Source organism: Oncorhynchus masou, chromosome 25 (assembly GCF_036934945.1).
Source record: "Oncorhynchus masou masou isolate Uvic2021 chromosome 25, UVic_Omas_1.1, whole genome shotgun sequence".
Taxonomy (NCBI): domain Eukaryota; kingdom Metazoa; phylum Chordata; class Actinopteri; order Salmoniformes; family Salmonidae; genus Oncorhynchus; species Oncorhynchus masou.
This window is the reverse complement of record NC_088236.1, coordinates 30,721,419-30,748,949: the sequence shown is the minus strand read 5'-3', so window position 1 is coordinate 30,748,949 and position 27,531 is coordinate 30,721,419. Positions and strand designations below refer to the sequence as shown.

General features: G+C 41.8%; 1 protein-coding gene across 2 annotated transcripts; it reads right to left on the bottom strand.

The window, feature by feature from the left end:
* Positions 1 to 38: 38 nt before the first annotated feature.
* Positions 39 to 27,195, bottom strand: LOC135514100 (glycerol-3-phosphate acyltransferase 4). Of its 2 annotated transcripts, XM_064937304.1 has the most exons (13): positions 26,330 to 27,195; positions 24,397 to 25,015; positions 19,087 to 19,156; positions 18,684 to 18,984; positions 13,639 to 13,713; positions 13,434 to 13,523; positions 6,134 to 6,227; positions 5,736 to 5,851; positions 4,132 to 4,187; positions 3,897 to 3,982; positions 3,684 to 3,812; positions 965 to 1,044; positions 39 to 796 (listed from the first exon to the last, which is right to left on the bottom strand). In XM_064937304.1, the coding sequence occupies exons 2-13, from the start codon at positions 24,568 to 24,570 to the stop codon at positions 688 to 690; spliced, it is 1,380 nt and encodes a 459-aa protein (XP_064793376.1). In that variant the 5' UTR covers positions 24,571 to 25,015; positions 26,330 to 27,195; the 3' UTR covers positions 39 to 687. The 2 variants fall into 2 exon arrangements, with proteins under 2 accessions (XP_064793376.1, XP_064793377.1); XM_064937305.1 differs by lacking the exons at positions 18,684 to 18,984; positions 19,087 to 19,156; positions 24,397 to 25,015; positions 26,330 to 27,195 and having other exon boundaries at positions 13,434 to 13,555; positions 13,639 to 13,701.
* Positions 27,196 to 27,531: the final 336 nt, after the last annotated feature.

The window sequence follows — 27,531 nt, the reverse complement described above, 5'->3', positions numbered from 1 at the left end:
ATGGACACAAGAACAGAAACAAAAAACAAAACCCAAGCTCCATTTTAACATAACTCCTATATTTTACATGTGAATACAATGCTTAAAATAAAAAAGGTTTTCATTGAAAAAAAAAACAATTAAAAAGGTATTAGAAACATTCACGTGGTACCTTGCCATCTCAGTCTGTTGGGAACAACATGGTCACAGATTTCCCCTTCAGTACAAGCTCTCCAATAATTCTCTATGCTGCACTGCTACGTCCCATGGCAGATCACTTGTAACTTAAAGAACAATGATGATAACTGTCATAATACTATTAACAATAAACAGAGAGACCAGATAAAAACAAAACATATACATTAACTCAACGAAGGTCATAAATATATTAGTCACTCAAAAGAGAGTGTGTTATCTTCCCTGATGGTGAGAGAACTCTTAGTGCACAGCATCATGACAGGCTGGTGCAGTAGTGGCCAGTCCATTGTCAAATCATTAGAATCAGAGGACAGTGACCAGAATGGGCTGTAACAGCAATAAGAACTTAATATGCCAAGCTGAGGCACTGACCGAGGAAGCCAAGTGAAGAATTCCTGACATGAGGGTTGGAGTATTCCAGGTCAAAAACATCCTTAAGGGTGCAGAAGACTGTCCACTCTGTTGTCCACAGGTGGGTCTCTGATCATCTCATACTCTGTACGTTTCACTTCAAGAACGACTGCGGTCCTCTTGGGTTCCCACTAGCATTTTGCTGTATAACTTTTGTTGCTCCTCTTTGAATGTATCTTTTACTTTCCCTCGCTTTAAACCGCCATCCCTAAAAAGCAACATCATTCACAAATCCATTACATAGTACTCTGTGATGCTCACACAGGGATACAGCTGAGCAAAACTAAGCTGGGTTTAACAATGACACAGACCTGGTATTATAAGCCTATAACTCATGTGTACATATGTTCACAGATGTTTGCTATGGGTTACTCACCATAGCAAGTCCACCAGCCCTCCTTGCCTGGCGATAGCTGCTTTGACCCGACTGGCAAACTGGACTGCATCCTCTCCGTCCTGTTCAGAAAGGAAAACAAAGATGAAGACCAGGTTGACACACAAAGCGGACTGGGCCACCTGAGCATCAGACATGTGCTGGAAAGGGTCTCTGTGCACATAATGTATGAAGGACCTATCCTATTCAATGGCTACAGCCACTAACGGGCAAAATTGGCATATTGTAGTATAGTATCAAGTAAATTGACAAACTGGGATATCAAATCAAGCACAGTGCAATTCATAGGCCATGCATCAAGAGGACAGAAGAATCTCTAAAAATGGAGTGTTCTGATTCTGTGTGACTATGATCTCCAGGTTACAAAGAGACTGGAGAAGATGGCTGCTCCAAATGTCTGCACCAAGTACTAGTTTCCCTTCAAGCAGCAAGTGGAAAATGTATTCAAAGGGCAGGACACCTCTGAGGACCAGTTGGATCCCAGCCCAAGTTTCTTCAACTCTGACATTTACAGAAAAATGTCCCAATCTTCCCTCCCTCTGCTTTCTACATCAAAATGGGACAGTCGTCGGTCAATGGCCAGGGCCACAAAGCTAGCCAATCCCTGCCGCTGAACATGTTGTTTTAGAAGTGGGTGGTAGTACTCAACTCTTTCCTGTTATTCATGAGCGAGGTCTGACCAAGTTCACATCCACACCCGGCTCAAAATACTAAAATCATTATACCAAGTCACACACAATGGTCATCCACAATCCTGGTACAAATTGATTTGTCAAGCTCTGGTTTTGCAATCAGCATGAATGTACTGTGAAAGACAACCTAACATGAAACAAACCAACAAGTGCATAAGCCAGCGCGTCTAAAGGAGGCAGCCATACTAGCATCTCAAAATATTGATTTGAATCATATTTCCTTAGAATCAGGGGTGGAAGCTGAGAGGCTATCAACCGTAAAATGTTAATGAGATGAATGCTGATTTGAAAACCCACTGAGAGCAGGATTTATTGAACATAACCCTGCATGATTTACCTAGGTTAAGGTCAAAGGAAGGTGTGCATCATATGCATCCATTCAATATGACCTACTGGTGTATTGAAATTATAGATTGTGCAATGGCAATAATATCAACCACATAAAACAGCCAACTTCAGGGAGGTTAGCTTGACTACACTAATGCTTTTTTATTTTACCAGGTAGGCTAGTTGAGAACAAGTTCTCATTTAGCAAACGACCACCCCTCATCACTGTCAAACGCTCCCTAAAACACTTCTGCGAGCAGGCCTTTCTAATCGACCTGGCCGGGGTATCTTGGAATGGCATTGACCTCATCCCGACAGTAGAGGATGCCTGGTTATTCTTTAAAAGTGCCTTCCTCACCATCTTAAATATGCATGCCCCATTCAAAAATGTAGAACCAGGAATAGATATAGCCCATGGTTCACTCCAGACCTGTCTGCCCTTGGCCAGCACAAAAACATCCGTTCTGCATTAGCATTGAATAGCCCCCGTGATATGCAACTTTTCAGGGTTAGGAACCATTATACACAGGCAGTTAGGAAAGCTCAGGCTAGCTTTTTTTAACCAGAAATGTGCATCCTGCAGTACAAACTCAAAAAAGTTCTGGGACACTGTATAGTCCATGGAGAATAAGAGCACCTCATCCCAGCTACCCAGTGGTCTGAGGCTAGGAAACGCTGTCACAACCGATAAATCCACTATAATTGAGAATTTCAATAAGCTTTTCTCTATGGCTGGCCATGCTTTTCACCTGGCTACCCCTACCCCGGTCAACTGCCCGGCATCCTCCACAGCAACCCACCCAAGCCCCCACCATTTCTCCTTCACCCATATCCAGATAGCTGATGTTCTGAAAGAGCTGCATAATCTGGACCCCTACAAATCAACAGGGCGAGACAATCTGGACCCTCTCTTTCTAAAAAATGATCTGCCGAAATTGTTGCAACCCCTATTACTTGCCTGTTCAACCTCTCTTTCGTATCGTCTGAGATTCCCAAAGATTGGAAAGCTGCCGCGGTCATCCCCCTCTTCAAAGGGGGAGACACTCTAGACCCAAACTGCTACAGACCTATATCTATCCTACCCTGCATCTCTAAGGTCTTCGAAAGCCAAGTTAACAAAAAAATGTTTTTTTAAATTCTCAATTATCACGGATTTATCGGTGGTGACTATGTTTCCTAGCCTCAGTGCAGTGGGAGGAGGTGCTCTTATTCTCCATGGACTTTACAGTGTTACAGAACTTTTTGGAGTTTGTGCTACAGGATGCAAATTTCTGTTTGAAAAAGCTAGCCTTAGCTTTCCTAACTGCCTGTGTATATTGGTTCCTAACTTCCCAGAAAAGTTGCAAATCACGGGGGCTATTCGATGCTAATGCAGTATGCCATAGGATGTTTTTGTGCTGGTCAAGGGCAGTCAGGTCTGGAGTGAACCAAGGGCTATATCTATTCCTGGTTCTACAGTTTTTGAAATCGGTCGTGCTTTACAGTATAAATTTTACTGGGGCTAGAGTGTGCTAATCAAATATCATGTTCCAGCCATCATTAAACAACGCACAATTGCCAGTCAAAAACGCCACTGAGCTTAGGGTCTTGAATCAATGTCAAAGCAACCCTTAAGCCTTTTAGCGATATTTTCAAGAAGATAGATTTTAAAAAGAAAACGGTGAGGTTGTTCCCAGACTAACCTCTCTGGTCATGGGTGGCAGGTACCACACACTGCACACAATGGCCCAGCTGCTCATCATCCTCAGCAGGTAGTTGACCATCCCAAACTGGCTGCTGTTCCAGAAGGCATCTCCAAAGCGGGGGTCGTACTGTTGGGACCGGAGGGACATTGATTAATACTGAGAGACCGGTAATAATAACATCACACGCAAGCGCTCACGACACACACTCACCTTGATGGCCACAGGGTAGACTGTGGAGCCAATCTCAAAGCTGCCCTTTTTAAACATCATTACTGAAGTGTTGTTGATGCAGGTGCCTATGGGGAAAAGTCAGTGTTAACAAATTGGGATAGGAAATTATATTAAAGCTAACTTATAGTCACATTTCCACAATAGAAATGCAGTAATCAACACTACTGTAACTTGTGTTCAAAGCAGTAACTAAGGAAAAACAAAAATGACTCACCTTCGGGGAAAATGAGAATAGGAAGTTTAGTTGTGTCTTCTACATGATCACTCAATCTGCAACACAAGAGGTGTTGTAAGTGTACAGTAGAACTGGGCTATATGGACACATCTATATCCCGATAAATTAACTGAATTCTCATGATAGAACAATAAGTTTAACAATAATGTGCACCAGTTACTTTTGTATACTTGTAATTGCTACTACTACTTTGAATGTTGTAGTTAGCAATTGCCCAAATTAAAGACTTATTTCAAACTTCACATTTCTCTAGTATAGGCTACTTATTGTTATCAGTAAAATGTCTTCGATGAGTGGTCGGTTTGGTTGGTGTCAAATTTTAGATTTATTGTCCCAGCTCTAGTGTACAGTATATTGATTAGATACAGCTTGACTAGTCTTTACCAATACAAACACTAAACCCAAAATAGTCATTAAATCAAAACATGGTCACAGTAAACCGTCAATGGATTTGTCAATGATCTATTTATACTTAACAAAAAAACGCAACATGCAACTGAGTTACAGTTCATAAGAAATCAGTCAATTTAAATAAATTCATTAGGTCCTAATCTATATATTTCACATGACTGGGAAAGAGTGCAGCCATGGGTGGGCCTGGGAGTCCATAGGCCCACAAACTTGGGAAGCCAGGCCCAGCCAATCGTAATGAGTTTTTCCCCACAAAAGGGCTTTACTACAGACAAATACTCAGTCAAGGTGGCTGGTCTCAGACGAATCCGCTGGGGAAGATGCTAGATGTGGAGTTCCTGGCCTGGTTATATGTGATCTGTGGCTGTGAGTCCGGTTGGGCGTACTACCAAATTCTCTAAAATGACGTTTGAGGTGGCTTATGGTAGAGAAATGAACATTCAATTCTCTGGTAACAGCTCTGGTGGACATTCCTGCAGTCAGCATGCCAATCTCATGCTCCCTTAAAACGTGAGACATCTGTGGCATTGTGTTGTATGGCAAAACTGAAAATTTTAGAGTGGCCTTTTATTGTCCCCAGCACAAGGTGCACCTACCTGTGCAATGATCATGCCGTTTAATCAGCTTCTTGATATGCCACACCCGTCAGGTGGATGGATTAACTTGGCAAAGGAGAAATGCTCACTAACAGGGATGTAAACAAATTTGTGCACAAAATTATTTGAGAATAAGTTTATACATTCTGAACATTTCTGGGATCTTTTATTTCAGCTCATGAAACTAACACTTTACATGTTGCGTTTATTTTTGTTGAGTATAGATTCTTTAGGTCTTAGCTAAGGTACAGCTGAGTTAGCCTGGCTGACACGACTAACGTGGTACACAGCGAGGTTGAGCTGTGCCCCACAGGTCTGCACAGGATTCTTTTTTGTGCGTATATATTTGCTTAGAAATAGAGCGAGCTTTGATTGGTTTACTCAAACTTATTATTATTTTTTTTTACAAGGGGATAGACTTTTTTTGAGTGGGAAAGACTGAACCAACCAGTAAACGCACAGTCCCCTTTATAATTGACGCATCATGCTGACATCAAGCAGCTTCCGAAACTCTAGGTACCTACCAGACTCGAGCGGAGTGACTTCCAACCCAAAAGTGCAGATGTGCATTACTACCTTTTGGCCACTAGATGTCGGTCTTTGACTTCAGAGCGTTCAAACCAAATGTGTGGACAGGCTTTCACCATAGACTTCTGGATTACGCCCATCAAACCACCATGGATTTGCCCAACCTGGAATAGACGCACACACAGGTGTGGTTTAACAAACATCTGATGATACAGGTCAACAATCTCACACCTGCCTCTTTAAAATACTATTTTAATTGTACATTTTTTGGTAAATTCTCAGTAAGAAAATTTGAGAGCTTGCTTCTAAAATATTTTGTGTTATGGTAGTAACTAGCACACCAGTAACTTTCTAATTTTGACACTAACTCAATGATTGACAGCAGTCATTCAGTGCTGTGGTAGGTAGCATTGTCTGACTGCTGTGCTGTTCATCATGGGCCTTACCATTGCATAGCAGCCATCACTGGCCAAGATGATGACGTCGATGGGTGAGGTGTGGTTGGCCACACAGATCCCTCCATTCTTGGGCTTGTTTTCACTGAGAGGATAGATAGAGAGAGAGAGAGAGAGAGAGAGAGAGAGGACAGGATGAGTATCAGTAAACAAGACATTATCAGGAAATTACCATTCCAGTGTAAACTAGATCCTAAGAAACCTGTGGATGATGGAAAATGGGTTTGAGGGAGAAGCCAGGCTCCCTCTCCCTCACCCCTCCCTAATTAACATGAACGTGAGAGAAGACAAATGATGTTGGCATCCAAAGCCTGACCCCCTGAACATGTTGGACTGGAGTACGAGGTTACATTCAGGAGATAAATGGTGATCATGTTGTATTGTTAACAAAACAGAGCCCTTCTTACACCACTTCAGTATTTTTTGCCCCCAGACTAGGCAGAGGAACATGCTGTAACAGGCCCAGCGCTATATGTAGATTCCTTCAGGGGACATAACCCATACTGAATACACCACATTCTTAGACAGTTTGGCCTATTAGAAACATGTTTATGAGCAGTTATTTTCATACCGATGGATAAGTCTTTGAAAATATTGGCACTTAGGGCCAATTTCATGGACAAAGACGAACCTAACCCTCGTGGTCTTGGAAATAATGATTTATTTGAATGAGTAGGCCTACGGGTTAAATACAGTCCCTGACTATGGCGGCTCATGTAAAAAAAAAATGTTACTGCAAAACAAAGACTATATTGACACGTTCATATGACAAGTTCCCTCTCTGACTTAGAGTTGGTGGTAAGGACTATTTCTGCATCTGATTGAGACATCTCTTTTGCAACATTTCCCATAATTTTCTTCTTTAACGTGAGCATTTGGCAAGTAAGGGCTTTGACAAATAAATGTGACTAATGGTTTTGTAGAGTGTTACTCTCCAGCATGTATTGAAATCAACACATCAAGCCAAGGCTTTGGGCACGGTCTGGCATTGCCTCACACCACAGAAACGGAGTGTCAATAAAATCAACTCAGATGACATTGGAACTGACGGCAAACAGCCTGCATCATGTCAAAGGGAATGTCCACTTTGTGCTTTTCGAATTTAGACTAATCAAACACAAATTGTAGCAGAAACTAATGTAGAGTCAGGTAAATATAAATAATCTGATTAACTTCCTGTACTACTTCCTGCTGAGCTGTGCCAGCCAGCCTGAACAGTAGGTCTCACCATGGGTCTCTTGACAAACAGTTCCCCCAGGGCACAGGCTACAACACTGTGGGTGTTAAACCCATAACAGTCTAAGCCCTGTCTAAGCTGGGGGGGTTCTACTAAGTTATATGGAATTGTTTTAAATCAGGTCATACCAAGGATCATTCAGCAATTTGATTTTGAATTTAAAAACCCCTTGAAAGTACATTTTTAAAAGTATGATAAATAAATTTAGGGTCTTACTGCTATTAGCCCATACAAACATTGAATAATAGATTCACTACACGGAACAGAAAGGAAAGGAAGTCTGTTCTGAAGTGTCTGACCTATATCTGAAAGATGTTTAGAAAAATATATATATATTTTGGCACTAAACAGTCCCCATATTCGGAAAGTACAGTCTTGGCCAAAGGTTTTGAGAATCACACAAATATTAATTTCCACAAAGTTTGCTTCTTCAGTGTCTTTAGATATTTTTGTCAGATGTTACTATGGAATATTGAAGTATAATTACACGCATTTCATAAGTGTCAAAGGCTTTTATTGACAATTACATGAAGTTGATGCAAAGAGTCAATATTTGCAGTGTTGACACTTCTTTTTCAAGACCTCTGCTATCTGCCCTGGCATGCTGTCAATTAACTTCTGGGCCACATCCTGACTGATGTCAGCCCATTCTTGCTTAATCAATGCATGGAGTTTGTCAGAATTTGTGGGGTTTTGTTCGTCCACCCACATCTTGAGGATTGACCACAACTTCTCAATGGGATTAAGGTCTAGGTAGTTTCCTGGCCATGGACCCAAAATATCGATGTTTTGTTCCCCGAGCCACTTAGTTATTACTTTCGCCTTATGGCAAGGTGCTCCATCATGCTGGAAAAAGCATTGTTCGTCGCCAAACTGTTCCTGGATGGTTGGGAGAAGTTGCTCTCGGAGGATGTGTTGGTACCATTCTATATTCATGGCTGTGTTCTTAGGCAAAATTGTGAGTGATCCCACTCCCTTGGCTGAGAGGCAACCCCACACATGGTCTCAGAATGCTTTACTGTTGGCATGACACAGGACTGATGGTAGCGCTCACCTTGTCTTCTCCGGACAAGAATATCAGTCTGTCCCACTTTCTTGGGCACCCTGAAGCCTTCTTCACAACAATAGAACCACTATCCTTGAAGTTCTTGATGCGTTAAATGGTTGATTCAGGTGCAATCTTACTGGCAGCAATATCCTTGCCTGTGAAGCCCTTTTTGTGCAAAGCAATGATGACAGCACATGTTTCCTTATAGGTAACCATGTTTGATAGAGGAAGAACAATGATTCCAAGCACCACCCTCCTTTTGAAGCTTCCAGTCTGTTATTCGAACTCAAACAGCATGAAAGAGTGATCTCCAGCCTTGTCAACACTCACACCTGTGTTAACGAGAGAATCACTGACATGATGTCAGCTGGTCCTTTTGTGGCAAGGCTGAAATGCAGTGGAAATGTTTTTTGGGGATTCAGGTAATTTGCATGGCAAAGGGGGACTTTGCAATTAATTGCAATTCATGTCATAACATTCTGGAGTATATGCAAATTGCCATCATACAAACTGAGGCAGCAGACTGTGAAAATATACATTTGTGTCATTCTCAAAACGTTTGGCCACGACTGCATGTCCACATTGTTAAACTATAGCCTTATTCTAAAATTGATTGAGAAAATATTTAAATTAACAAACAATACCCCATAACGACGATGAAAACAGGTTTAGAATTTGGCAAATTTTATAAAAATAACAGAAATACCTTATTTACTTTAGTATTAGTCCCTTTGCTAGGAGACTTGAAATTGAGCTCAGACGGATCCTGTTTCCATTGATCATCCTTGAGATATTTCTACAACTTGGGAGTCCCTGAATTGGAGTCCCCTGAACTCTGAGCTAAATGTCAGGTGTCACGCCTGGAGGAAACCTGGCACCATCCCTACGGTGAAGCATGCATCATGCTGTGGGGATGTTTTTCAGCGGCAGGGACTGGGAAACTACTCAGGATCAAGGGAAAGATGAACGGCGCAAAGAGATCCTTAACGAAGTCCTGAGCGCTATGGAGCAGATTGTGGCGAATGTTCTCAGACTGGGGCCAAGGTTCACCTTCCAACAGAACAATGACCCAAAGCACACAGCCAAGACAAAACAGGAGTGGCTTCGAGACAAGTCTCAATGTCCCCGAGTGGCCCAGCCAGAGCCCGGACTAGAACCCAATCAAACATCTCTGGAGAGACCTGAAAATAGCTGTGCAGCAACTCTCCATCCAACCTGATAGCTTGAGAGGATCTGCAGAGAAGAATGGGAGAAACTCCCCAAATACAGGTGTGTCAAGCTTGCAGGCTGTAATCGCTGCCAAATGTGCTTCAACAAAGTGCTAAGTAAGAGGTCTGAATTATATAAATTAGCAAAAATGTCAACGTGTTCTTGTTTTGTCATTATGCGGTATTGTGTGTAGATGAAATATTTTTTACCCCCACATCAATCAATCTCAGAATAAGGCTGTAACAAAATATGGGTGAAAAAAATCAAGGGGTCTGAATGCACTAAACTTCCATTATTTCTTTTGACCGTTCGCAAGTCTTTCCATAGAGGGGTCATAATAGTTTATAGGCCAAACTGTTCGCATATCACAGACAATTTTGTGAGAAGACCGATTTTCGGGATGTCTCATGGTCTGACAAACACTGCTCACTGTTACCTTTGACAGCAGATGCAGAAGTGGGATTTATTTAATTAACAGATTTCCACCGGGTGGGAACATTGGGTTTTTAATGCCCGAACAATGAAGGATTTTCTGATGTTTCTCTGGCGCTAGTGCCTTTAGTGACACCTAGCCTGGTAAGGTCTGTGGCAGCAGTTTGTGCTGGGTTCCTGTCAGGGTAGTCTACCGCAGACCTAGATTAAATGTGATTGCCTTGTTCAAATCACCAAACAGGCAAAGCAACAATACAGGACTATGATCAAATCCTACTACTCCGGCTCTGACGCTCGTTGGATGTGGCAGGGCTTGCAAACTATCAGGGATTACAAAGGCCGCGAGTTGCCCAATGACTCAAGCCTAACAGAAGAGCTAAATACCTTCTATGTTTGATTTGAGGCAAGCAGCACTGAACCATGCATGAGAGCGCCAGTTGTTCTGGATGACTGTGTGATCACGCTCGCAGTAGTGGATGTCAGTAAGACCTTTAAACAGGTATAATTCACAAGGCTGCAAGGCCAGACGGATTACCAGGACGCCTACTCAGAGCATGCGCTGACCAGCTGGCAAGTGTCTTCACTGACATTTTCTACTGCTCCCTGACCTAGTCTGTCATACCAACATGTCCCAAGCAGACAACCATAGTCCCTGTGCCAAAGAACGCCATGGTAACCTGTCTAAATGACTATTGCCATGGACCACTCACATCTGTAGCCATGAAATGCTTTGAAAGGTTGGTCATGGCTCACATCAACACCATCATCCTAGCAACCCTGAACCCACTCCAATACCAACCCAACAGATCCACAGATGACACTCTATTGCACAGCTTACAACACTAGTGATGACCTTGGAGGGCACTAAGCTAAGGACCATGGGACTGGACAACTCCCTCCACAACTGGATCCTGCACCTCCTGACATGCCGCCCTGAGGTGGTGAGAGTAGGCAACAAGTCCGCCACGCTGGACCCTCAGGGGTACGTGCCTCGTCCCATCCTGTACTCCCTGTTCACCCACGATTGTGTGGCTGCGCACGACTCCAACACAATCATTAAATCTTCCGACAACACAGGTCTGATCACCGATGACAATGAGAGCCTATAGGGAGGAGATCAGAGATCTGGCAGTGTGCTCTCCCTCAAAGTCAGCAAGACAAAGGAGCTGATCGTGGACTACAGGAAATGGAGGGCCGAGCATGCACCCATTCATATTGACAGTGGTTATAGCGGAGTGGGTCGAGAGCTTCAAGTTCCTCGGTGTCCACATCACTCAGGATCTATCATGGTCCACACACACCAACACAGTTGTGAAGAGGGCACAACAATGCCTCCTCCTCCTCAGGAGGCTGAAAAGATTTGGCATGGGCCCTTAGATCCTCAAAGTTCTACAGCTGCACCATTGAGAGCATCTTGACTAGCTGCATCACCGCTTGGTATGCAACTGCTGCTTGGCATCCGACCGCGCTACAGAGTGTAGTGCATACAGCCCAGTAAATCACTAAGGCCGAGCTCCCTGCCATCCAGGACCTCTATAATGTATCAGGCAGTGTCAGAGGAAGGCCCTAAAAATTGTCAAAGACTCCAGCCACCCAAGTCATAGGCTTCTCTGCTACCGCACAGAAAGTGGTATCGATAAAATGTTAAATGATACGCCAGGTCTGGAACCAATAGGACCCTGAATAGCTACTACCCCCAAGCCATAAGATGGCTAAATAGTTAGTCCAGTTAACCATCTGCATTTACCCTTTTTGCACTAACTAGGGATGTACGATATAAATTCGGTGAACATATCGGAATCAGCCGATATTAGCTAAAACTGCCAACATCGGTGTCGGCCCGATGTCTAGTTTAACGTCGATGTTAAAAACCGATGTCAAAGCTAACATGCATACCTACATGACGTAATGACGCCACGTAAAATGTTACACTACACGTGCAACACAGCATTCCTAACCTAGCCCACACAATGTCTGCTGTGTGGCTTGAGCGGTCAACAAGTCGAGCAATCATTTGAAAGAGTAAGAACATTTCAGCGAGACAACTCAAAAGGCGAAATCCATTAAAACGCCAAGATAATGGAATTCATTGCCCTTGACAATCAGCCGTTCTCTATTGTGGGTGATGTTGGCTTTCGCCGACTGGTCGAGCACCAGTACACACTACCAACTGCACTATTTTTCAGATGTTGCCCTACCGGAGTTACACAGTAATTAGCGTCACTGCTATTAGCTTCACGACATACATACTGTGGAACGCCGTTTGGGTATTTGCACGTCCAAAAATATACAGTAGCACTGTCAAAGCTGCACAAAACAAAGTCTGCAAACACCAGCCACGAACAATGTGTTTACAATACCGCGTTGGTAATAAAGTATAATTTGTTCAACCGCAATTTCTGGGGTAGCTAGCTAGCACCAATACCATCAGCCTGATAACAATGAACAGTAGAAACTGAGTAATTTTCATTATTCTTAGCAATGATTTAGGAATCTTGGTGTGTAAGTATTAGCTAGGTTGGCACCTGTTGTTCACCTATTGAAATTGATCTTCTGTTCATAAAAATAAAAAGCTAGCCAGCTACTGAACCCTGTTGCCCAAAGCTAACATTATAAGCAGCCAGCTAGCGTCTGTCTAGTGAGGCTTGACCGGACCGGGTTGTGTTGTGAAGCTAGCCACAGTACGGATTAGACACAATAGTGGAATAGTGTTATTTGACACGTATCTTTTTTGACACGCCAAGACCCAAACGGCGTTCCATAGAAATCCTGGTTGAGAATGAAACGACTGAACGGAACAGCACAGCAAGTAAGTGAAATAAATAGGTTTTGATTATGTTTTACTGGTAATGGGGACACATGTAAATGCCAACAAAACCTTTTGGGAGGTCCGTGGGGCGACGCACAATTGGCCTAGCGTCGTCCGGGTTAGGGTGGGTTGGCTGGTAGGGATATCCTTGTCTCATCGCGCACCAGAGACTCCTGTGGCGGGCCGGGCGCAGTGCACGCTAACCAAGGTTGCCAGGTGAACGGTGTTTCCAACCCGGCTTCCGCAGTGCGGCTTGGTTGGGTTGTGTATCGGAGGACGTATGACTTTCGACCTTAGTCTCTCCCGAGCCCGTACGGGAGTTGTAGCGATGAGACAAGATAGCAGCTACTAACAATTGGATACCACGAAATTGGGGAGAAAAAGGGGGTAAAACTTTTGGTCAGTGTGGTGTGTGAGTAACCTTGATTTAACTAGGCAAGTTAGTTCCTATTTACAATGATGGCCCGGACAATGCTGGACCAATTGTGCGCCGCCCTATGGGACTCCATGCGCCGCCCTATGCTTTCCATGTGTATGCATTGTGGTTGCTGCTTACCTGTCGTGGTAGGTGATGATGGCAGTGAGCGCTCTGACACAGATACGGTAACACATAAGATGCACCTGCTCACTGAGGAAGTTCTTCATCCTTCAGGAAGAACACAGGAAACAGCTTGGTACCTAGCAACACCAATGTTGTTACTACCGTAATTACTATGTTACGACTCAGGTAGAAGGAAAGTGTTACAATGAGAAATCCTTACCTCCCATTTGGAAGAAACCCGATGATGGATGTGAGAACGACGAGAAGACCCACCCCAGTGAAGGCAAGAGTTACCCTGTCAGAGAACACACAGAGCTCCAGTCAAACACAGCTCAGTACAGCCCATTCAGCCAATTCTAATCACATGATTTCTGTGTTTGAGCTCATGTGCATATCACACAACATTAGACATTTTCAAAGTGTCTTTAACAGACAGTTGCGGCAATGCTTTCACTCTCCCTAATGATAAATGCCAAGTGGACATAGATTACTCTGGATACGAAATTACGTTGCGTAACGTTGAAACTTTGATACTTTCATTAATAAGAGCCATGTTATCCTACACCAAGTCTGTCTCCACTTTTCCTGGCTGGCGGGCATGCAGGCAGACAGAGGCAGCAGGTCTAATCCAGGTGAATCCGCACTACACACAAAGCTGGATAAAGGAGGTGCAGACTTAGATTTATCAGAGCTCGTTAACTCAACATCACGTGAGGAAAGGTGTGTGTATGTCAGGAGGTGAATGAGGCTAACAGACTCAGACCACTGACCTAAAGTAGCTCACTGTGGGTTTATTAAACACAGTTTCCCATGCTTGTTCAATGAACTATAAACAATTGATGAACATTCACCTTTGGAACGGTCGTTAAGACACTAACAGCTTACAGACAGTAGGCAATTAAGGTCACGGTTATGAAAACTTAGACACTAAAGAGGCCTTTCTGCTGACTGAAAAACACCAAAAGAAAGATGCCCAGGGTCCCAACTCATCTGCGTGAACATGCCTTAGGCATGTTGGATGGACAGCATGATCGCCATTCCCCTCAGAAACGTCCAGGAACTTGCAGGTGCCTTGGTGGAAGAGTGGGGTAACATCTCACTGCAAGAACTGGCAAATCTGGTGTGGTCCATAAGGAGAAGATGCACTGCAGTCAGTACTTAATGCAGCTGGTGGCCACACCAGATAGTGACTTACTTTTGACCCCCCCTCTTTGTTCAGGGACACATTATTCCACTTCTGTTAGTCACATTGTCTGTGGAACCTGTTCAGTTTGTCTCAGTTGTTGAATCTTGTGTTCATACAAATATTTACACAAGTTAAGTTTGCTGAAAATAAAAGCAGTTGACAGTGAGAGAACGTTTATTTTTTTGCTGAGTTTACATACAATACTGTATGATGATACAGTAGAAATGACATGGTATACAGAAAATAACACATTTTGATTGGAACGCACACATATCCAAAGTTATTATTTGTAAGGAAAACAACAATGCGAGCGCCAATCAAAAAATGTTCGAGTTTGTGCAAGACTGCACAAATGTCGGCATACTTCATATGTGGGGAAAATGCGGAAGGGCTCTCCTCGAAGACTGAAGTCTGACTCAGTAAAGTCTCAAACATAAGTTGTTCACATCACTGAAATTGACTACTTCTGTGAATTAATGAGGCAGAACACACCTCAATTCAAACTCATGTTAGAAAAGAATTAGAAATTTGACAAGTTAAAACAGCCTATAGGTAATTAGCGGGCAGTGCGGGTTAACTGTCCTGTTGCATAACAATCACATTTTAGAACAGTAAGTGCATTCTGACATCACGTGCATAAAACTCGCGCTGGGGCGACCGTTAGCGATATATGGAACTCACATGTGAAAAGGATAATGCGATTGCAGCCTGAAGAGGTTAACGGGATGATATGACAACAGACAGTGAAAGTGCAGGGCGCAAATTTAAAACAAAAATCTCATAATTAAAATTCCTCAAGCATTCAAGTATTTTACACCATTTTAAAGATAAAATTCCTCATTAATCCAGCCACAGTGTCTGATTTCAAAAATACTTTACAGCGAAAGCACCACAAACGATGTTAGGTCACCACCAAGTCACAGAAAAACAGCCCTTTTCCAGCCAAAGAGAGAAGTCACAAAAAGCACATAGAAATAAACTTAAATCACTATCCTTTGATGATCTTCATCAGATGACACTCATAGGACTTCATGTTACACAATACATGTTTTGTTCGCTAAAGTGCATATTTATATTTTAAAAAATCCTTTTACATTGGCACGTTACGTTCAGTAGTTCTAAAACATGTGGTGATTGTGCAGAGCCACATCAATTTACAGAAATACTCATTATAAATGTTGATGAATATACAAGTGTTATTCATGGAATTAGAGATATACTTCTCCTTAATGCAACCGCTATGTCAGATTTCAAAAAAACATTACAGAAAAAGCAAACCATGCAATATTCTGAGTACAACGTTCAGACAACAAAGCAGCCAAAAAGATATCCGCCATATTGTGTAGTCAACATTAGTCAGAAATAGCATTATAAATATTCACTTACCTTAGATGATCTTCATCAGAATGCACTCCCAGGAATCCCAGTTCCACAATAAATGTTTGTTTTGTTCGATAATGTCCATCATTTATGTCCAAATACCTCCTTTTTGTTAGCACGTTTAGCCCAGTCATCCAAATTCATGATGCGCGATCACTAGGTGCAGATGAAAAGTCAAGATGTTCCGTTATAGTCCGTAGAAACATGTCAAATTATGTATAGAATCAATCTTTAGGCTGTTAACATAAATCTTCAATAATGTTCCAACCAGAGAATTCCTTTGTCTGTAGAATTGCAATGGAATGCAAGCTAACTATCACGTGAACGCGCGTTGCCAGCTCATGCCTCTCTGCCAGACCACTGACCCATTCCCACCTCCTTTACAGTAGAAGCATCAAACAAGGTTCTAAAGACTGTTGACATCTAGTGGAAGCCTTAGGAAGTGCAGTATGACCCCATTTACACTGTATATTGGAATGGCAAAGAGTTGAAAAACTACAAACCTCAGATTTCCCACTTCCTGGTTTGATTGTTTTTCAGGTCTTTGCCTGCCATATGAGTTCTGTTATACTCACAAACATCATTCAAACATTTTTAGAAACATCAGGGTGTTGTCTATCCAAATCTACTAACTATATGCATATTCTAGCTTTTATGGCTGAGTAGCAGGCAGTTTAATTTGGGCATGCTTTTCATCCAAAATTCCCAATGCTGCCCCCTACCCTAGATTAGTTAATTGAAATGCATTCCAGGTGACTGCCTCATGAAGCTGGTTGAGAGAATGCCAAGAGTGTGCAAAGCTGTCGTCAAGGCAAAGGGTGGATACTTTGTAGAATAATATATTTTATATTTGAGATTCTTTAATGTATAACTTTTGACTGGTACTGTACGTTCACTCAATTCTCTAGAATGTAGAGAAAGGGGCAATTCCAGAGGATGCTATGAAATTAATCTCAAAACAGTTATTTTCCCTGTCTTTATAAATCAAGAAATGAATCATTGTTCTCTACAATATTGTAATTTAATAAACTTGTACTTGATAGTGTTGATGAAATAAGAAATTTAAATTGCTTTGACCATTGCTAGTTTAGACTTTCGTCGCTCTTGGTTGTATCTCTTTCATATTTGGCTTTGGGAGGTGCTCTGATGAAGGTCCACTGACCGAAAGCTCAGCCACAATTAAAGAAATTTGCAGATAATTTTTGACTGTTTATCCAGCATTTGGAGGTGGAACCATTTGGGTGGGTTACCGATGGTTGGACCAATTAAAATCAACTTGATACCCTTGTCATATTTATGTCCAGATCCATAGCTTTCATTGGAGATCAATCTACATTGAGTTTCTATGGCAATTTAAAGGGAAAGAATCAGAAATACACTATGAAAACAGGAATACTGTCTTCAGGGGTTGGATATTAAAATTCAGTCTGTTAGCTTTGGAAATAAATATATATTTAGTCCTTATTTTGCATTCTGCAGATTTCATTTAGAAAAAGCCCATGTCGATCACAAACCGGCAGCCGCTAGTTAGGTTGTCAGTTGATGTTCAAAGTCAGTCCCGTTGTCACGGAGCAGTGCCACAGAGTTAAGTTAATGCTAAATTCTCAGAGTAACTAGTCTAACTTTTGAACCATATACAGTGCATTCGGAAGTATTCAGACAGACTTTTTCCACATTTTGTTAGGTTAAAGCCTTATTCTAAAATGGATTTAAAAAATAACACAAAAACCTCATAATGACAAAGCAAAAAGAGTTTTAGAAATTTTTGCAAATGTATAAAAAGACTGAAATATCACATTTACATAAGTATTTAGACCATTTACCCAGTACTTTGTTGAAGCACCTTTGGCAGCGATTACAGCCTTGAATCTTGGGTATGATGCTACAAGCTTGGCACACCTGTATTTGGAGAATTTCTCCCATTCTTCTCTGTAGATCCTCTCAAGCTCTGTCAGGTTGGAAGGGGAGCATCGCTGCACAGATATTTTCAGGTCTCTCCAGAGATGTTTGATCGGGTTCAAGTCCGGGCTCTGGCTGGGCCACTCAAGGACATTCAGAGACGTATCCTGAAGCCACTCAAGCGTTGTCTTGGCTGTTTGCTTAGGGTTATTCTCCTGTTGGAAAGTGAACCGTCACCCCAGTCTGAGGTCCCAGTGCTCTGGAGCAGGTTTTTATCAAGGATCTCTGTAGTCGTGTGCCTTTTACTGAAGAGTGGCTTCCGTCTAGCCACTCTACCATAAAGGCCTGATTGGTGAAGCGCTGCAGAGATGGGAGAACCTATCAGAAGGACAACCATCTCCAGAGGAACTCTGGAGCTTTGTCAGAGTGACCATCAGGTTCTTGGTTTGGACGATTGTTTTTCGGACGCAAATACCTATTGAATGGACATTTTTATAAACCTTGAAAGAATTATTCATTTTATGGGTGAACACCATACAATAGGTTACTGTATAGCTCAATCAATAAAAATAAAAATTCTGGTTTCTAAAGTTCTGTTGTGTTCCTTACTTTTATTAGTTAGAGCACTGCCTATGGCCAAATGTTTGTTTGTTTTTTGTTCTCAGGAAGAAACAGAGAAGTGATTTTGATGTTAGCCTGTCAAACACCTTTGTTTCCACATGTCAGAAAACAGAGAGTACTATTACTGAACCAACCAGCGCCCCATCTGATCCCTTGAGCTAACCTGGACCCTGTCTTACCTGAGAGGCAGCAGGAAGCCGTAGCGGATCACCACCCCCAGCCCCCACAGGACCGTCAGCCTCAGGCTGATGTGCTGGAAGTTATAGTTGCTACGGGTCAGCAGGTTCCATGACTCCAGCTCCTCAGCAGAAAACCTCTTGGTCACCTCGTCGTCCATGATGCTCTCCACTCCTCGCCGGCAGAAGTAGAAGATGTCTGACATCTCAAACTCAGAAGCGGAGTCCAGGTCCCGGTTACTGCCACGGCGCCGAATCTCATTAATCTCCTCCTCCAGGGAGGTGGGCTCCTTGGCAATGATGGCTGCAATGCCCCAGGGAGACATGGGAAATGGTTAACACCTAAACACCAGACAAACTCATCAACAACACAGAACACACTCAAAACACACAGCCTATCACTCACCATTCGAGTAGGGCTTGTACAAGAGATGGTTGTTATCCTTGGCTCCTCTTTCAATTCTATGCGTGGCCCACTACAAGAAAAGTAAAGTAGACAGGTCAGGGATTTCTCTGTCATTTTGGGTTGCCTAAGTCCAAACTGTAGTAAAAAATATATACACTACCAGTCAAAAGTTTGGACACATACTCATTGAAGGGTTTTTCTTTATTTTACTATTTTCTACATTGTAGAATAATAGTGAAGACATCAAAACTATGAAATAACACATATGGAATCATGCAGTAACCCAAAAGGTGTTGAACAAATCAAAATATTTGAGATTATTCAAAGTAGTCATCTTTTGCCTTGACAGCTTTGCACACTGCTCGCATTCTCTCAACCAGCTTCACCTGGAATGCTTTACAACAGTCTTGAGGGAGTTCCCACAAATGCTGAGCATGCGTTGGCTGCTTTTCATTCATTATGCAGTCCAACTCATCCCAAACCCTCTCAATTGGGTTGAGGTCAGGTTATTGTGGAGGCCAAGTCAACTGCTGGAGCACTCTCCTTGGTCAAATAGCCCTTACACAGCTTGTGGTGTGTTGGGTCATTGTCTTGTTGAAAAATAAATGATAGTGGGACTGAGCACAAACCAGATGGGATGGCATATCACTGCAGAATGCGGTGGTAGTCATGCTTGTTAAGTGTGCCTTGAATTCTAAATAAAAATCACAGGCAGTGTCACCAGCAAAGCACCCCCATACAATCACACCTCTTCCATGCTTCACGGTGGGAACCACACATGCAGAAATCATCCGTTCACGAACTCTGCATCTCACAAAGACACAGCTGTTGGAACCAATAATCTCAAATTTGGAAACGTCAGGCCCAAGGTCCATTGTTCGTGTTTCTTTGCCCAAGCAAGGCTCTTCTTATTATTGGTGTCCTTTAGTAGTAGTGGTTTCTTTGCAGCAATTTAACCATGAAGGCCCGATTCACACAATCTCCTCTGAACAGTTGATGTTGAGATGGGTCTGTTACTTGAACTCTGAAGCATTTATTTGTGCTGCAATTTGAGGCTGGTAACTCATGAACTTATCCTCTGCAGCAGCGGTAACTCTTGGTCTTCCTTTCCTGTGGCGGTCCTCATGAGAGCCAGTTTCATCACAGCACTTGATGGTTTTTGCAACTGCACTTGAAGAAACATTCAAAGTTCTTGACATTGTCCGGATTGACTGACCTTCATGTCTTAAAGTAATGGACAGTTGTTTCTCTTTGCTTATTTGAGCTGTTCTTGCCATAATATGGACTTGGTCTTTTACCAAATAGGGCTCTCTTCTGTATTCCAACCCTATTTTGTCACAAAACAACTGATTGGCACAAATGCGTTAGGGAAAGAAATTCCAAATTAACAAGACACACCTGTTAATTGAAATGCATTCCAGGTGACTACCTCATGAAGCTGGTTGAGAGAATGTGAAGAGTGCGCAAAGCTGCCATCAAGGCATTGGGTGGCCACTTTAAATATTCTCAAATATTTTGATTTGTTTAATACTTTTTTGCTTACTACGTGATTCTGTGTGTTATTTCATAGTTTTGACGTCTTCACTATTATTATACAAATGTAGAAAATAGTAAAAAAAGAAAAATCCCTACTGTATAATACTGGAAAAATGTAAAAAGATAGAAAGTCAGGGAGAACTTAATTCCAAAAACAATGAATTCAGCAGTATTGATTTTGTTATGTTTGAGCAAAAGAACAGCATTAGCCAAGGCAAAAATGACTTGAATTTCAGGAAATAAGCTTTAAAACGGCAACATTCTCTGAGCTCCATGACAGAACATGTACAATTGCAGGAAATTACCTTAGAAATTGCTAAAATGTCTCAGCTCCATAGAGAAATGTTTTGAATAGCAGGAAATGAACACAATTCTTGACACCGCCAAAAATGAAAAAAAAAAAAAAAACATTTACACAGCGCCAATTTACACACCCCCTGCCACGCCCACCTAAACCCCCTTTTGATCCAGAAAAGATCCTGCAGGTGTTAGCCTGTTACTTCCTAGAGAAACATTCTGCCTCAACCTCCTTCAGACAATAATCAAATTCTAAATAATAGACTTTCCATTTTTACTTTATTTCACATAAAATGACCAAAACAGCTTCATGCTTTATTACGGGAATTATGGGGCAGTTTGACAGGTTAGATAATACAATTACAGATAGGCCTACATTGATATGTCCATTATATTTTATCTACAACACTTGAGTTTATATAGATGTGCAGTAAATTGTGGACGTGTTATCAACAAGTGCCATTTCCAATAGGCCGATATTGCACAAGACAAACACAGTATAACATAAAGCAGTTAATTCTACTAGGTTGATATGGTATTTTGCTATTAGTTTGATATTACTATTCTAGGGCAGCTAGCGATTATGAGAGGAGTCTGTCCCCATGGAAATCATTAGAATAATTTGTTTTCTCTTTTTTTTTTAGCAATTGTCCGTTTTATGTAGGCCTAAAAGACCATGCTCACCTAAGCTGAATGAAGTGCAGATGTCCATACTGTATCTGCACACCTAGACAAACACTAAAGTATGAGGCTGGAAATGGACAGTGTTGCACATACCTTAGCAACAACAGGCAGAGCAGGGAGGAGAGGAGGAAGAGGGAGGGGATCCACTGTTCTCAAACTTTTACTTCAACCTCAGGCACTGAGCTGGGTGCAAGTTCACACAACACATCTTTATAGAATCCTGATGTTCACAGACAGGGCGAAGATGAGCAGAATTCTGCTGCCAGAACATTCCAATCTGCTCAAGCATCTATTTTACACATACATTACACTCCAATACAGTTATTTGAGCCAAATGGCTAATGGAAGTAGATCTGGGCACCTAGCTAAAAAAAAAAAAGTGTATAGACTGTGTTCACATTCTAAAAAGCTTTACTAGGCAACAGGCCTTGACAGCAGTTAAGGTTCACCTGATCAACTTCACAACATTCCTCTGACAGGATAGGTAAACTGGACATTTACAAGACTGACCACTTGTGGACAGAAGCACAATAACATAGTAAGAGGCAAAGCATCTTTGCTACTTAGCAGTGCCAGGCCAATGTCAACAACACTACAGGATGAAGGACAGTTCTCTTTAGAAACTGAAATTGACCATCCCACCTTTTGAAATGATAACACTGCTCACCGAGGGGAGATTTTACAGTTGGTTGGCCTCAACAAAATCCTTACTGACATGACAATACCATTACATGTGAATCATAAGACTAAAGTGCAGCTTATAGGGACACAAATGTGTTTGCTTTGGTTTAGGCTAGTAGATGACGAACATAGCAATCTTGTTGAGTCTGAACTGGAACAGGGCAAATCAAGGCCAGGACATGGCTTAGGACAAACGGGTGTGGTAGCACAGGATTATATAATACTAGCCAAAAAAAGAGCCGGTGTGTGATACCTCTACACTCACTTCATAACCTAGATTGAGTAGGAGTTGCAGGGTCCTCCTTGTTCATTCTCTCCTTCCCATTCTCTAACACTGCAGTTGATGCAATTTGACTTGTCAAAAATCATTATACATTTATGGCGATTTAGCTAGTTAGTTTGCACTTGCAAGCTAATTTGTCCAATTTAGCTAGCTTGCTGTTGCTAGCTAATTTGTCCTGAGATATAAACATTGAGTTTTTATTTGACCTGAAATGCACAAGGTCCTCTACTCCGACAATTAATCAACACATAAAAAACGGTCAACCGAATCGTTTCTAGTCATCTCTCCTCCTTGCAGGCTTTTTCATCTTTGAACTTATATGGTGATTGGCATCTAAACTTTCATCGTATTACTACACCAACCGGCAACACAGTTCGTCTTTCAATCACCCACGTGGGTATAACCAATGAGAAGACTGCACGTGGATACCTGCTTCTATAAACCAATGAGGAGATGGGAGAGGCAGGACTTGCAGCGCGATCTGCATCAGAAATAGGAATGACTTCAATTTTAGCCTTTGGCAACGCAGACGCTCGTTGACACGTGCAAGCAGTGTGGGTGCAATAATTGAATAACATAGATTCCTACATTTATTTTGCAATGTGAGCGGTGTGGTCAGCCTGTAAGCTTATTTCTCTCATAAAAATGCTGGTAGACTAGGCTTGGCGCTACTGCGAGCTGAGAAACCTCTCATATCGCCAGCCATCTCCCTCCAGCCCAATTATTTCTGCCACAAGAACTTTCTCTCAAAGGGGTTGACTGGAAACTGCTCACTGGCTTACTGTCAGCACATAAAGCAGAGGATGACAGAGGGAGATAACCTTCTCTGGTTTCATCTCACTAGTGAGAGGTGAACAGACAGCTAGGCTAACTCCCAACAACCATTGAAACCTTTGATTAATCATATTGAGAGACACTTGATCCCATCAGCAGGCCAAACAAGAAGGTCAATGTTGATAATGTAGGGTCAGAAGCACATATCCCACAAAGTCATGTTCATACCATAAACATGTAGCCAGATAAAGACTTTTAGTACCCAGGTCTGTACCGTTCTCTCTGGTCTCTCCATAGTTACATAATGAGGGGGAGGCAGGGCCTCTGGCCATCATGTAATCTCCACCCACCAACCACTGAATGCACGGCTGTCTGGGTACTAGTGATAAAAGGTCACTGTGAAGCCAGAGTTGTGAAGAGTGCCACTAACAATTGACTTATAGTGGCCAGCCAGCAAAGTTTTTATTGACTCTCTTGGCAGTGACCCATTATATTGTTGAGTCATTGATTAGAGTGGTGCTAACTTTATGCTTGTGTGCTATTGCTATTACACACTCATTATACCCATCTTATATTACATGTCCTGCTTCGGCATCTCTGTGACAACAAAGGTGCTTGTCGTGACTTCATGTGAAGCACATTGTAAATATGGACCTGAACTGAACTCAAGCAATAGAGTTGATGTCGAAAGGGAGGGATTGAAGGTGGGGAGGTGCACATGACCTACACTAAACTAAATTCCCATTGCTAAATCCCAGTTTGGGTCAGGTGCACTGTCAAACAAGGAAGTACCACATCACTGCACACAGTGAGTATAAATAAAATCACATAGACATGCTAACCATGTGTATGTGACAAATAAATTTGATTTGTATAATTCATGCACTCCACTCAAGTCTATGTCAGTCATAAATGTTGTGTGACATATGCCTACCATCTATTCTCGATCATTCAAATGAATTATGCATGTGCAAATGTCTGATATGATGTCCTATCTGACCACAAACTGATAACATCTGTGAACCCCAGCAAACAGTGAAGTGGTTCCCACTCACCTCAAAGATCTTCAGTAAGGTTTTCATGTAGAGCCGGCGAATGCCAAAGGACACTCCAAAGATGGCAGGCACGATGATGAAGACGAGCAGTAGGGTGAACCACACAGTGAAGGAGATGCCCAAGAGAATGCACAGCAGGTTATCAAAAGGGTTGAAGTCTAAGAATGGGCCCATCTTGAGGCTTTAGGGGGCAATGGGGAGATCCTACTACACAGAATATAAAGGCTACCCAAAAGCAGGAGGAGACAGTGTCACACTTGTCCGCCTTTTAGAACTCAGTCTCAGTCAGAGCAGTGCCTTCATTAAGACATCTGAGGGACCAGACTCCTCCTCACACTGGTCAGTGAATCAATGTCTGTAGAGACCAGCATCTTGCTGCTGTCTCCCAGCTTTATAGATATGTTATAGCAACTGGGCCTTCCAGTCTATCAGTTAAGTTGTTTTCTGTAGCTTCTTATCATTCAAACTTATTGCAGGGCATTGGTCTACAATGAATTTGGGTTTAACTTAACTCCACTACTACCAAACATTTTTTTTTATGGACCCGGAAAGGGTTTGAGAATATTGTGCATTGAAAGAATCCAAAAGTTGCAACTGTTTAGTTGAGTATCACATGTTCCTGAAAGAGATGTAAACAAAAACACAAGGTCAGGCCTAAGTGCTGGTCGATACTAGGAAGGTCGGAGATTTCTGATTTGCTAACTCGTTGTAGAAATGTGTGTCCCACTTGGGAAGTATCATAACCAATATGAAGCTTTACGCAAATAATGTAAAATAACATTAACTGCGCATGATGGACACGACCATGATGCTGGCATGGAGTCTCTCTCCTTCAAATTATGATGACTCAAATGTTAGGATGGTCAGGCCAGCCAAGTCTGTTCTTCGTAACATTAGTTAGCTAACGTTAGTACTTGCAACTAGCTACAAAGAACTAACGCCACTATATACATTTTTAAAAATACGCTACTATTTCCACGAAACATCACTCCTCGCTCCAGTCACGACATGTTATTATAACATCGGAAACCGGCAAATTAGCTACGTAACGGTAGCTGGCTGGCTGATAACATTTTGGTGAGGGGCTTGCTATTGCACAGTATGAGAATCGAGAAAATTATGTACGTAAATTTTCTGACTGTTGCAATAATTTAACACCAACTCCAGCAGACCAGGAAGGGAGAAATTGCACGGATTCTAGCTAATAATGTGTCAAGATTTATGCATTCAATCCGTATCACACTTTTAGGCTAGCCAATTAAACTAAACTCCACGAATTACAATGAGTTGAGCAACTCAACAAATTACGACGGACTTGAGCTGCTACGGATGTGGGCGGTCTGGATTTCAGCAGCCAAATAGCCTGCATTTACACATTAATTGCGGGCTATTCTTAAATCATAGAGTTGAGTCGGCATGGCTAGCTAGGCTAGTATTGAGTACTCTGACTAGGTGGAATGCAGCTACGACCAGATGGGACTTTTTCTTAGCACTTTAGAAATTACACATTAGTTTAGAAGTAACATAGCAGTTTATGATAAATAGGTTAAGAAAAGGGTTATGGTTAGCTAAAAATGCTTAGTTCTAACCTGCTGTACTCTGTCACTATTTACCACAGCCACAAAGTAAACATTGGCTAGCTATATAGTACACATTCATTAAACAAAACTTTGCTTATGTGTCTTAATTTAAGATTAGGCATAAGGTTAGCAGTGTGGTTAAGGTTAGGTTAAAAATCACATTAAGACAATTGTAGAAATAGACAGGGTTGAGACGATCACTTTGTGGCTGTGGTAACCATTGACGCTGTACACCATCTATTCACAAACAATATCAAGCAGTCGATTTTTTTTGTGCTACGTTAGCTTTCTATCATGGAAGATGATATACAATTTCCTGAAACGTGGGTAGATAGCTACATTAATGTACTCACCTAACATTGTTGTCTCCACCCGTGGCCAACGGACAGCGGCATAGACGTACATTGATGGAACGATGATGGTGCGCATCAGATGTTCCTGCGAGAATCTCGTCGGTTATGTGGTCTCGTTTTTCAGCAAGAACAAAAACATCCTTCCTCGTCTCTAAACTGACATCTGGTGGTAAGGACGTGGAAGCACCGGCGCATTACTGCTGAACACAAAATACATGTATATAAAATACATCACAGTCGGCCCAGTGAGGGCAATCACACATATGATATAGTTGCGTAAATGCAGTGGTGGAAAAAGTACCCAATAGTCATACTTGAGTAAAAGTTAAAGACACCTTCAAATAAAATGACTCAATTAAAAGTATGTCACTCAGTAAAATACTACTTGCGTAAAAGTCTAAAAGTATTTGGTTTTAAATGTACTTAAGTATCAAAAGTAAAAGTATAAATAATTTAAAATGTCTTATATTAAGCAAACCAGACAACACTTTTTTTTAATTTACAGGTAGCCAGGGTCACAGTTCAACACTCAGACATAATTTACAAATGAAGCATGTGTCTAGTGAGTCTGCCAGATCAGAGGGAGTAGGGATGACAAGGGATGTTATCTTGATCAGCGCATGAATTAGACATTTTCTGTCCTGCTAAGCATTCAAAATGTAACGAGTACTTTTGGGTGTCAGGGAAAATGTAAGGAGTAAAAAGTACATTATTTTCTTTAGGATTGCAATGGAGTAAAAGTTGTCAGAAATACAAATAGTAAAGTACATAAACCCGAAAAAACTACTTAAGTAAAAATACTTATGCAATCCACGCTAGACCCTGATAAATCCTCATCTCGCATCATGTAAAGTTGAAAATATATATATATATCACAATGAAAATGTTTCAAGTATAACAAGTTACCTTAAGAGCTTCAGTGCTAATATAAGTATATGAATACATAAAGCACACAGGAACTTTTGTTGTTTTTATTCATCTTACATCCAGTCATTTAGGTATGGGTTTACAGGATACCACATGGGAAATATTACTGCTCTACTTATCCCTGCCAAGCTTAGACCTGATAGTGTGATCTGCTTATAAAACTGGAATAGGACCAGTGGTGTAGTGGATGGTAAACACAAGTAAATGTAGTTTACCCACCTTTGTGAGACAGTTTTACCGACCAACCTTTTCTGTATGACAGTAAGAAAATTAAA

Coding starts and splice junctions, on each gene's coding strand:
- LOC135514100 (XM_064937304.1), bottom strand. CDS start 24,570: ATGGGCCCATTCTTAGACTTCAACCCTTTTGATAACCTGCTGTGCATT. Junction 18,985..19,086: donor GTACAAGCCCTACTCGAATG/GTGAGTGATAGG, acceptor GGGGCATTGCAG/CCATCATTGCCAAGGAGCCC. Junction 6,228..13,433: donor ATCATCACCTACCACGACAG/GTAAGCAGCAAC, acceptor CTATCCTCTCAG/TGAAAACAAGCCCAAGAATG.